General features: G+C 46.3%; 1 protein-coding gene across 2 annotated transcripts in view; it reads left to right on the top strand.

Moving 5' to 3' along the window:
* The window catches only part of GOSR2 (golgi SNAP receptor complex member 2), a 33,430-nt gene extending 20,900 nt beyond the window's left edge, over window positions 1–12,530 (top strand). Inside the window, exons 5-6 of one of the 2 annotated variants that reach the window (XM_065422580.1) lie at window positions 3,835–3,975; window positions 9,262–12,530. In XM_065422580.1, coding sequence (XP_065278652.1) covers window positions 3,835–3,975; window positions 9,262–9,423 — 303 coding nt within the window. In that variant the 3' untranslated portion in view covers window positions 9,424–12,530. The remainder of the gene's footprint in view (window positions 1–3,834; window positions 3,976–9,261) is intronic. The other variant, XM_065422581.1, reaches the window with a different exon arrangement.
* The last annotated feature ends 265 nt before the right edge of the window (window positions 12,531–12,795 follow it).

Below are 12,795 nucleotides of genomic sequence, written 5' to 3'. Positions count from 1 at the left end.
ACCTGCACTGCACTCCCCAGCCCAGAGCCCCCTCCGCACCCTGAACTCCTCATTTCTGAACCCATCCCGGAGCCCACACCCCCAACCGGAGCCTGCACCCCCTCCTGCACCCTAACCCCAATTTTGTGAGCATTCGTGGCCCGCCATACAATTTTTATTCCCAGATGTGGCCCTTGAGCCAAAACGTTTGCCCACCCCTGCCATAAAGTGTCTGCTGTGAGATGACACAAATGTTTGTGAAGGTAGAAAAGGAAAACACTGGGTTTGGATGTAGGGCAATATTTTAAAAGCAAAGCCAACAGTGTTAAATGGCAAGCACAAAAGAGAGAGAATTTCTCTAGAAAGAAGCACCCCTGTTGTGCTTTTTGTAGTGGGGATTCATAGATCACTGTGATCTAACCTGGCCTCTTGCATAACATGAGCCAGAGAGCTTTCCCCAAATAATTCCTGTTTGAACTAGAGCAAATCATTTAGAAAATCATCCAATCTTCATTTAACAGTTTCCAGTGATGGAGAACCCACCATAAACCTTGGTAAATTGTTCCCTCCCTGTTAAAAATGTACAGGTTATTTCCAGTTCAGGAATATGAGAGTTTACGTAAGCACTCCACAACAGCCACCCAGACAGGCTTTGAAATGTCCTTTAAGAACAGCATTTGAGCCGCAGTATCCTTGGAAAGTGGTATCATTTAACAGCATTTTACTCACCTCAGTGCCAGGGACTGCCAGTTATTTCTCATCTGTCTGGGGTAAGATCGTGCAGTTGGAAGAGCCTTTCTGTGTAGTTTTAGTGCAGAAGCTTTTCTGATTCAAACAAGAATTAGGTGGAAACAGGCTTAAGTTTGACTCTGGGGTCCCCTACCTCCCTCTGCCATAAGCATAACTTTCTTGCAAGATGGCAGCTGCCCTTTAGAGTCTCAAATGCTGCTTTAAACGTTAAATACAGTTTAGTTCTTAGCTGCTACATGGTGAGAATCTACCACCATGTGTGAACACAGAGAAATTCTGCTCTGAGCAACATAGTTAGATCAAGCTTCCAGTTTTCTGCTTCTTCTAGCCCAGGGCCAGTAACTTTTTTCAGACAAATAAAATACCGTTGATATTCTTGTCCTCATTCACTATTGTAAAGGGAGGTCAAGCAAAAACTAGGCCTGAGCCGTTAAATTTTCATGACAGTTGTGCCAAGGCCAATGTAAATGCACCTCTCGAGGATTTAGCTTTTTGATTGGCCACCCCAAAGTTATAGATGGTTGTCCCATTGAAGAATGCCAACCTGTAAGGTAGTCTGTTTTTAAAAGTTACAGTTTTGGGTGCTATGACTTCCATTGAGTTCCCCTGCAAATTCTTGTATCGTTACAATTGCATTTTCCTAACATTGATTTTTCTCTCCCTGGTTTTGTGAAAAATCCGCAGACGAGGAAACTGACAAAGAGTAACACTAACACTATCTGTACAAAGGGCTGTCAGATGCAAAATGTAAACTGGAATATGGAGAGATTATTTTCCTCTAAACTTTTTCAGTTACATGTTCAGTGAGACTTTTTCCACTCTGGAAATTTCACTACATGCATCCAACAAAGTGGGTATTGACCCATGAAAGCTCATGCTCCCATTCGTCTGTTAGTCTATAAGGTGCCACAGGACTCTTTGCTGCTTTTACATGATTTTATAGTATTAGCATTATGCTGTTGTCCTAATGAAAGAAGAAAAAATTAGGCTTATGCCCTCTTCTTGGTGATTTGCGATGTATAAAGGTGGCCTGAAAAATTTCTTGCATTGGAAATTGAGGTCATTTTGCTCTGAAGTGTAATGGACTCATGGGATAATGACAATCCATGAGACTGATCACTGAGCGATTTGCAGTTGGACTCTTTCTTCAAAGCCATGAACACTTCATTGAAGTCCAGTGTCTAATAAAACCTTGGTATAAGGGATGCCTTTGCTAGTCAACGGCCCTGCTCTTCAAATATTTTGAACTCCCTCTCCATTGACTGAAGGGAACCTCAGCTGAAATTAAACCCCCTTTTTCTGGTGGTGGTTGTTTTTTTTTTTTTAATAGCCAGAAGAAAGGTGTGGTCAGATGATAAACATGTTTAAAGCACCCTCAATGTATCACTGTGATAATCATCAGAATCCGCTCTGGACAAGTGCGATGCCACAAGCCTACACAATAGAGTCATATGGCATTCTCAGGGGTCCATGTTATTATTTAATTCTCACATGTTACACTTCCCATTAGAGTAAAAAGGGGTGATGCTGTGGCCATTCAGAGTACAAGGAAGCAGCTGGAACAGTCTTCCCATTCCCACTTTTTACTGTGCCACAAGGGATACTGTTTATAAAAGAGGATGGGAGTGCATGATCTCTATCATGGCTCACTGCCTATTGCCTGGCTTGTTTTTAATCTGCCCTATGTCCAGAGAAGATAGGATTCATAGATTTTTTTTTTTTTTAATATATTTTTTAAGGGTCAGAAGGAACCATTGTGATCACCTACTCTGACCTTTCCCACAACAGGCCCTAGAATTTCACCAAGTTATTCTTGTGTCAAGCCCAGAACTTTCTGGTTGGATGTTTCTTGCTAAAAGAGATGTTCTAGCTCAGACTTAATCGATGAGTCCTAGAGCAGTGTGTTCCAATGGTTAATTATCGTTGCTGTTAAAAATTTGTGCCTTTGTTCTAGACCAGGGTAGACAAACCTTTTGGCCCAAGGGCCACATCTGGGTACAGAAATTGTATGGCGGACCATGAATGCTCATGAAATTGGGGTTGGGGTGTGGGAGGGGGTGAGGGCTCCGGCTGGGGGTGTAGGCTCTGGGGTGGGGCTGGGGATGAGGGGTTTGGGGTGTGTAGGAGGGTGCTCTGGGCTGGGACTGTGGGGTTCGGAGGGTGGGAGGGGGATCAGGCCTGGGGTAGGGGGGGTGGGGCACAGGGGGTGGCTCAGGGGTGCAGGCTCTGGGCGGTGCTTACCTCAAGCAGCTCCTGGAAGCAGCAGCATGTTCCCCCTCCAGCTCCTATGCGGAGGTGTGGCCAGGCAGCTTTGCTATGCGCTGCCACGTCTACAGGCGCCTCCCTCGCAGCTCCCATTGGCTGTGGTTCCCGGCCAATGGGAGCTGCGGGGGCGGTGCTTGGGGCAGGGGCAGTGTGTGGAGTTGCTCTGAGCAGTCCCTGACCCTGCTCCCCGGCTGAAGCGTCGGAGTGGGGCAAGCCCCAGACTCCACTCTCCAGCAGGAGCTCGAGGACCAGATTAAGATGGCTGGCGGGCCAGATGCGGCCCGCGGGCCATAGTTTGCCCACCCCTGTTCTAGACTGAATGTCAGCTTCAGTTTTCAGCCATTACATCTTATGTCTTTGTTATTTTTAAAGAGCCCTCTGCTATCAGAAATCTTCCCCATGTGGATACTTACAGACCATGATCAAATGACTCCCTTGTAAATCCCCTTTCTGCTCTTAGTGGTAAATTCAGTGCTCCTTATTGTAGTGCCCTACTCTACGTGGCCTTAAAGTGGAGGTTTCAAAAGCACCCAGCTTTAGCCTGATTCTGCTCCCTTTTGGTCAGAGAGCAGAGTTAGACCGACTCTGATCTCTGGACAACCCTTCCCTCAAGCATTGTCAGCTTAGGCTCATCTGAACCAATTTCCTAGTGTTGATGCCATCATATTTGTATAGTTCATTCTCTTCAAAACAAAACAACTTCCCCCAAGATTTCCCCCCCACACCCTGCTCATTTTTTGTCTGTCCATTCTGGATCAAACAGTTGCCTAGGGGGTGGGGGGAGGGGGAGCGTGACTCAGCAAGCTGGAGAGGTAACCAAGAAACTGCATTTCCCCACAGGACTCTGACACCACCATACCGATCGACGAAACATTACAGTTTAATGAATCCCTCCAGAATGCCCATCGTGGCATGGATGATCTTATTGGCAGTGGGACCAGCATCCTGTATGGGCTGAGGGACCAGAGAATGACACTAAAGGTGGGGCATCCCTTTTACCAAAAAGACCCCAAGTTTCTTCATTTATGGTGACCAGGCCTAATAGACACCCCTTGGTTTGTTTAAACCCAGCACTTCAGGTTCAGAGTGCCGGGCAACAACAGTCCTTCACTTCAACTGACCTGCAAGTTCAAATCCTTGAAATTTGTTTTAGGCAGCAACAGACAATAACTTGAAACAACTTTTTGAGATAGGGTGCGACACTAGGAATCAGGCCCCTGGGTGCTACTCGGAAGCTGTGCTGTTGACTAACTATGGGGCGTTGATCAAGTCACTTTCTCTTTCTATCTTGTCTACCCATCTGTAAAATGGGGGAAATAATGCATACCTTATAGATGGATTCTGAGACTAAGGCCTTGTCTACACCAGAAAAGTTTTGCTGGTATAGCTACAGCAGTAAACCCTTCTAGTATAGATGCAGCTTATTTGCCCGTGTAGCTTTTATACCAGTTCCGTGAGAGACATAAGCTATACCGGCAAAAGCACTTTAATGCCAATATAAGTGCGTCTACATTATAACTTATTCTGGCATAGCTATGTTTGGTGGTTTAACCCCCCTCCCCCCCCCCCCCAATGAACATAGCTATGCCGGTATATGTTTTAAGTATAGACCAGGCCTTAATGTCTGGAAAGATCTTTCAGCTACTTATATTAAGGTTGCTGTAATGTAATTGTCTTTTTTTTGAGATATCTGATAAAGATGCTGTCTCAAAGAGCCAGCACATGTAAACATGTATCCCTGTCTGAATTTCTGTATTGAAAGGAGCCATATCTCTTGATGTCCCTTGATCAGTAGGGCATTTTGCCCTTATTTTAAAGATTGTTTCAGGCTCTGTTCAAATGTGACAGTCAGCAGCTCAAAGATACAGAATTAACTCTTTCATGGGACATGAGAGAGAATGTGTTACCTAGGGAGGTGGTGGAATCTCCTTCCTTAGAGGTTTTTAAGGTCAGGCTTGACAAAGTCCTGGCTGGGATGATTTAGTTGGGAATTGGTCCTGCTTTGAGTAGGGGGTTGGACTAGATGACCTCCTGAGGTCCCTTCCAACCCTGATATTCTATGATTCTGTGAATGACCAGAGGAACCTGGGCCGGTGCCGGTGCAGAGCGGGGGCGCTCAAATGTCTCATTTGAATCCAGAAGGCATCAGCATGGTATTTCTGGGTTAACATTTTAAGCTTTTACACGTACAAACTTGTTATATTGTGACAGCTTTCAAAAGTCCCAGCTAAATGTGGGGAGAATTGCTTAATTGCCTTCTTAAATGTTTTGACATTGCTTCCTTTGGGGGGACTGTGTGCCTCAGGCTGTCTATTGAATTACCATTCACCTCTACATCACTGAGTCACATCCAGCCCAGGTCAGTAAGAACCTAAAATTGTTACTATCTGATGGCTGTGCAGTGCTCATGGTCTATCTAATTTCCAGGAAACAGTGTTCACATCACCAAAAACACCATCAGACTTTGTCATGAATTGGCCCTCTTGCTGGCATTCTGCTCAGATAAACCAAGAACTAGAGTGACCAGACAGCAAGTGTGAAAAATCGGGACGGGGGTGGGGGGTAATAGGAGCCTATATAAGAAAAAAACCCGAAAATCGGGACTGTCCCTATAAAATCAGGACATCTGGTCACTCTACCAAGAACTGAATGAGCCACGGTGATGTAGCTCTTCTCACCCTGAGAGTCATGCTCTCTCCAGGACTGAGGCATATTGACACAGAAACATGTTCGGAAAGCTCACATTGCTGCTAGCTATACTAGGCTTTTTCTCTGGCAGACCAGAGGACTCAAAGGGTGTTGGTACTAAACTGGTTTCGTGGCCAAACCTTGAAAGTTCCCATCCTGGCTTTGAAGGAGTCTAGCCATAATGTGCTCACCAGCTGAGGAAGTGCCACATCTCAAATTTGCAAAGGGTGAAAGTGCTTGGGAGCAGTTTACAGTAACTCCTCACTTAACGTTGTAGTTACGTTCCTGAAAAATGCGACTTTAAGCGAAACGATGTTAAGCGAATCCCATTTCCCCATAAGAATTAATGTAAATGAGGGGGTTAGGTTCCAGGGAAATTTTTTTTCACCAGACAAAAGACTGTGTGTGTGTGTGTGTGGGTGTGTGGGTGGCGGGGCGGGGGATAGCTCAGTGGTTTGAGCATTGGCCTGCTAAACCCAGGGTTGTGAGTTCAATCCTTGAGGGGGCCACTTAGGGATCTGGGGCAAAATCAGTACTTGGTCCTGCTAGTGAAGGCAGGGGGCTGGACTCAATGACCTTTCAAACTCCCTTCCAGTTCTAGGAGATAGGATATCTCCATTATTTTATTTTATTTTATTTTATTTATATATATATATATATACACACACACACACACAGAGTATAAGTTTTAAACAAACAATTTAATACTGGTACACAATGATGATGATTGTGAAGCTTGGTTGAGGTGGAGGAGTCAGAGGGTGGGATATTTCCCTTATTGCTAAATGATGAACTAGCAATTGGCTGAGCCCTCAAGGGTTAACTCTCTCACTCTGCAAGGCAGCAGGAATGGAGGGAGATATGCACATTTCCCTTAAGTACACTGCCTTGTTAATTAGATCAGCTTTCCGAGACAGCAGCTGTTGCAAGCTCCCTCCATCCTGAGCCCTGCTCTATGGAAGATGGGGTAAGCGGGATGCAGAAGCAGGGGGGAGGGGGACACCCTGACATTCCTTCCCTCCCCCTCCCCCCCCCCCCCCCCCCGGCACAGCAAGCAGGAGTCTCAGGGAGCAGCTCCAAGGCAGAGGGCAGGAGCAGCACATGGCAGTGGGGGAGGGACACAGCTGAACTGCAGGCAGCTGCTGCACAGGGAACTTAGGGGAGCGGGGATCTGATAGGGGGAGCTGATAGGGGGCTGCCGGTCCACCCTGGTTCCAAGCCCCCACCAGCTAGCTGCAACGGGCTGCTCTTCCTGCAAGCAGTGGACAAAGCAGGCGGCTGCCAAACGACGTTAGAAGGGAGCATTGCACAACTTTAAACGGGCATGTTCCCTGATCAGCAATGAAACAACGTTAACCAGGACGACTTTAAGTGAGGAGTTACTGTACATAAATATCTAGTGTCTTTTGTTTTGGTCTCAGCCCTTTTCCTCTCTGTGCTGCGGATGGCAGGAAGTGGGTTGGACTCATGAATAGGAGTGGCCCTGGGAACATGGTAGTCTCAGCTAGCCTACCTACAGCCTTTTCTGGCCGGTCTAACAAGAACGACCACCAGTGGGCTCACTTTTTCCAAGCAAGGTAAAACTATATACGTCTCTGGGTTCTGCTGCTTCTGTTTTTTCTGATGCAGCAAGGATTCTTTGAAAGAGGCTGAAGTGTTATAGGCTGCTGCAGAGGGAGACGGAAGGTTGAATTTGAAAGTGAAGTGTTCCCAAATTTTAATGAGTCTCATGGGGTGGGGAGGGGGAATCTTACTGGTCTCATCAGCTGGGGAGAAGAAACTAATTTCAACAAATTGGGCAAATACCAGTGCTGCTGTGTACACAAGTGATAACGTTGGTATCTGTTGCAATATGCAGTTCTGTTTATTACACAGATGGTGGGGAGTAGTAACGGTGGCTGGTTCAAACCTGGCTAGATTGGTTACTATCAGATGGCTGTTTCAGTCTGTCCAGCTCAAATCCAAAGCTGCTATCACCATTGTCAGTAATTGTCACCCTTTATTCCCTTTACACTTCCTCACCCTTCAGTCCCGCCCAGCACCGCATGGCAGAGCATACTGCCATCATGCAATGGTGACGATTCCCAGTGGGCCAGTTACTACTACCCCCTGGTTCCAGGGCTCTCCAAGAGTTTAAATTGGTGGCTCCTTCACGTAGCTGTGAGTATGGGGGTGTGGCTGGTGCAGTTCAGATACCCCCACACCTGCCCCTTTAGAATCATAGACGATATGGGTTGGAAGAGACCTCAGGAGGTCATCTAGTCCAACCCCCTTTAGCAGCAAGAGGGAGTCCATGGGACATGCCAGGCATGGTGCAGCAGGTTGCAGGCCCTCTTCTGTCTCCTCCCGATCCTCTTATTGAGATTCTGGGTGCATTTCTCACACACCTTTTCATTTTTACACACCTTGTCAATGGCCCCACAAGTCTTGAGACCTTGTCAGCCTCCTGGCATTGGCCATCCATCAGTCTAGGACAGTGGTTCCCAAACTTTAACAACCTGTGAACCTCTTTCACTAAAATGTCAAGTCTCGTGAACCCCCTCTTGAATATTTCCAGGGATTTTCTCCTGTACCTGAGTATAAATTATAAAAGCAGTGATCTTGGAAATATAAAATTTGTTTTTGTGACATGTTTATTACACTATGTATTATTCATTATTATTTATCATTACAGTATTTTTATTGCATTATGAAAATGGCAACACTCTTCCAAGATCTCACTTTTGTAGCTTGTATCACTTTGAATAAGCCTGTTATAAGACAAGGCTCCTATGTTTCATCAAGGAGTATCAGATGTGAAACAGCATGAAGGTATTTAAGAAGCCAACTCAGAGTTCCTCCTACACAAGCATTCAGGTCTTGAGCAGTCCAGGCAAACAACGCACGTTACAACAAAGCTTAAATTAGTTCTTCATAATAATTTTAAAAATAATACTAGCTGCCTATTTAATTTTAAAAACAGCAAAAAATATCCACCTCCCTTTCCATTTCTTATAAGGAGTCTTGAAGGTTAAGTCTCCTCAGTGTCCCATGCTGCCCAGGGTCCCTAGGGACAGCTCTGTCCGCCATTAGGGAATTTTTCCCCGAGAACCCCCTGTAACATTTCGTGAACCCCCAGGGGTTCACGAACCCCGGTTTGGGAAACACTGGTCTAGGAGGAAGGAGCTGGATGAGGGAGGCATGTCTGACTGTAAAATCTTGCATGTATTTGTTAGATCGTGTATCTGGGTCACCACCCAGAAGTTATCTGACATGGTTCCCTTAACATCTTCTTGGAGCAGCAGACACTGTCTGAGGTCCTCAGTGTGGTGTCCCCTTCTGGATCCTTCATTCTGGACCTTTGATCTCACTCCTGTTCTTGATTTTTGTGTGTGTTCTATCTCAGTTGATTCCCAAGTGTCCTGTTCCCTCTTGAGTGGTGAGAACTGTTGGTCCGTGGGGAGCTCCATCTCCTATGTGGAGATCAATTAGGCCGGCACCTGTCTCCAGAGCTAAAACATCCTTAACATGGTATGAGAAGTGCTGGGACACAAAGCTAATGGGTTTTTTTTTTTTTTTTTTACTCCTTGTCACTCTCAGGGCACTCACAAAAAAATCCTAGATGTTGCCAACATGCTGGGCTTATCGAACACAGTGATGCGACTGATTGAGAAGCGGGCTTTCCAGGACAAATACTTCATGATCGGTGGAATGCTCTTGAGCTGCGTGATCATGTTCCTTGTGGTGCAGTACCTGACGTGAGCTCTAATTCGAACCAGAGGAGAGAACCAGTTGGATGAAGACAGACTGTCCTCCCCAAATGTACTGCCTAGTTCATTGTGACCTTTGGGTTAGTCCTGCTCTGTAAACTGCAGTGTGTGCCAAGTGACACTCAGATGTATGGGCCATGCAGAGGGGAGCAAATGTGGCCGAGGATGCCATAATTGGAAATAGGAGCCCAGCCTTTAATGTGGTTAGCCTGTTGCCTGTATACTGCAGACTCTAGTTACACAGGAGCCAGGCGCAATGAATATTTCTGATCAGCTCTACTACTAGGAATGGTTGTGATAACCTCCGTTTTTTTATTTGGGGGGGGAGTGGAGAGGGGATGGAGGAGATAAGAACTGTAAGGAAAAATGTGATGTGCCTTCCCTGTGCTGGGGGTCTCTCTCTGTTATTTTCCACATGCAGAAGCCTTGTGAGGAAAGTAATAAACCCTACAGGGGCCTGCCCTGCAGAGCATACACGCATGGAGAGGGGTGCAGTGTGAGTTGAGTGGTCCCCAAATGGAAACTGACCCCTCTGCAGAGGTGGGGCGTAGCTCTCACAGGGAAGGGCACGATCGCCGCTGCCAAGTTCCTTTTTTAAGGTAACGACAGTTTTAACCCAACGTGGCTCTTCCTGCCTCAGGCTCGGCGGCTGCTGCTGCTGCTCCCTTGTTTCTGAGTCTGGTTCCACACCTCCTGCATGTCTTTGAAAGGCCTTTCCCTTTCCCAGGCTGACTTTTCCCAGTGAAGGCTGAGTGCTGCACCCCAGAAGCAGAGAAATACTGTTCAGTAGAAAGCTTTTAAATATCTAGTTTAACCTCCACTTTTCTTCCTCTTTCTACCACTTTTTAGGAACCACTCTCTCATCCCCTTGCCTTCAGTTGGGGAGCAGGGATATACCTCGGTAGATCTGTATCTGTAGAAGAAGTTCTGTGCTTTATCTGAGTCGTCTCTCGGACAGGTCCAACCTCAAAAAACCATAAGACTTTGCTTGCATGGCCAGTCTGTCCTGGCAAGCTGATTTCAGTCTCCCTCCCTGTTGGTGCTCTGTAGCTGTTACTTTGACAAGGTTTCTTGAAGGAAATTGAAATGCAGCCTGGCCAGTTCCTGTGTGGGACAGGTGGTTTTTTAGCATTGGGATAAGAACATAAGAACAGTCACACTGGGTCAGACCAAAGGTCCATCTAGCCCAGTATCCTGTCGTCCAACAGTGGCCAGTGCCAGGTGCCCCAGAGGGAATGAACAGAAAAGGGAATCATCAAGTGATCCATCTCCTGTTGCCCATTCCCAGCTTCTGGCAAACAGAGGCTAGGGACACCATCCCTGCCCATCCTGGCTAATAACATGCACCTCACACAACACATCACAGAGATGGATGGAACCAGGGCAGCAAACTTACAGCCACTGGGGTGGAGGAAAGGAGAAGAGTGGTGTTCCTAAAGCTTTCTGCCCAGAAATGAAAGGAAATTCCTGGCCCGCAGCCTTGGAGGAAGGGTTGTCCTTTATATATACCCCTGCTGCCTGTCAACTCTGAAAAGCATCTTTGCACCTGAAGGACAGTTAGAGGAAACAGCTGAATGAGACATGATGACGACTTAGCTACAGAACTTTACCCACTTTTAAATGTGTGGAATAAGGAAAGCAGTGTCTCATTGTAACATCACCGTTTTTTTCCCGCCAGTGGACAGGTTTCTGTCACAGAATAGTTATCTCTGGAACTTGGGAGGAGTCCACTTTAAACAACCTTCACTAGCGCTCCTGCCCCCAGCTTCCTGTAGCAGTCTAAAGCATTCCCAGATTTCCAGGGGTCTGGTCGTCATGCTGCCGATCTGCCATAATGTACACACGTTTTGTGTCTTTCTGGGAACCAGTTCAGTGTTCTGTAACTGATGCAACGGTATCTTGTTAAAAAAACAAAAACAAATCACTAATAAGCACAACATTCCTCTCGCCCAATGCAATGGGTGTATTTCTGTGCATTGCATTCTGTACACTGCAGCGGTAGGTAGCCTGTTGAAAATTGGAGAAGAGGGATACATTTTTCCTCTAAACTTAAATGTCTAGTTACTGTGGGCAAGAAAACGGGCTGAACTAAAGTATGAACTACCCCAGGGATCTAGTCTGACCTGCTGTATTTCACAGGCTATTACATTTCATCCGTATTGCGCTTAATGAGTTGACTAAATGATTTCAGTGCGGAGAGACTGAACCATTGTGTGCCCCAGGCAGAAAACAGAAGAAACTGAGGTGCCACCGCTGCCCCTGCGATGGCAGGGAATTGATTAGGTGAGACGTGCCCAGATGATCCCATTAGGCTATCCACCCCGCAGAGGAAGGTGAAAAAACTCCACAGTCCCTGAGCTGTATATGTCAGAATGCTCCATGCTTCTCAAGCATTGTTTATGCTTGTGAGCACTCTAGATTTCTAGTCCTTTCTTTCATCTGCTCTAGCAGATGAAATTGTGCTCGAAAAATGTTATCAAATCAGGAAAACTTCCGAGCAGCCGAGAAAATGAAAAATTGGTTCAGCCCTTCCCTGTGTGCCCGTGAGCCTTAGAGAAAAAAGGAGCCAAGGGGCTGCAGCAGAACTAGCCTGGCCAAATCTATAGAATCACAGGGGAGGTTTCTGCCAGCGTATGAGCTGAAGTTCTATGGCTCCTTGGATCTGACTGGTGGCAGAACCAGGTCTGTTGCTGAGAAGAAAGTGTCTGTAGAAAGAGAACTACAGCTCGAATCTGCATGGACTTTGTGCTTGTATGGGCACCATTCGGCCATGAAATTTGCAGTGCTGCACCTTAAATGGCAGCGTTCTTCATATAATGAGGCAGGACCCTTCCCCAGCAAGCTACACATTTGCCGTCATTTAGATCATTACTGTACATTCAGGCACACTGGCTTGCTCCATTTTCTGGTTTTTAGTCCAACTGCTCATACAACTGCCATCCAGCCCTTTGGGATGGAAGCTGAGAGTGGAGATGGACAAAGATGCCATTTTTACTTTAGTTTTAATCTGTTCTGTTCTATTTTGGGTTGAAGCAGCAGCTGTGGAAATAAAATCCTTTGGAACAGAAGTTCTTCTCTGACCTCAAAATATGCTTGGTTAAGAGTCCTTCTATTTTACTAAAGATACCTTCCCTTTTTTTTTTTTTTTTTTTTTTGGTGGAGGCAAGAATCCCTGCAATAAATCCCCATCGTGGTCTGGGTGCTAATGCCCTTCTTCTAGGCACAACCTGGAGTGTGCTCTCTGCAGGTCAACAAGTGCTACTTCTAGATCTAGGTAGCCGTTTATTTTGAAAACAAAACTGGACTCCAGGCTCCTCTTACTGCCTACCTCCTTGTCAATCTCCTTTTTTCTCCCGTGGGGAGT

Source organism: Emys orbicularis, chromosome 25, assembly GCF_028017835.1.
Source record: "Emys orbicularis isolate rEmyOrb1 chromosome 25, rEmyOrb1.hap1, whole genome shotgun sequence".
NCBI classification, from domain to species: Eukaryota; Metazoa; Chordata; order Testudines; family Emydidae; genus Emys; species Emys orbicularis.
Note: the sequence above shows the minus strand (reverse complement) of the source record. Positions and strands in the feature narration are given on the sequence as shown.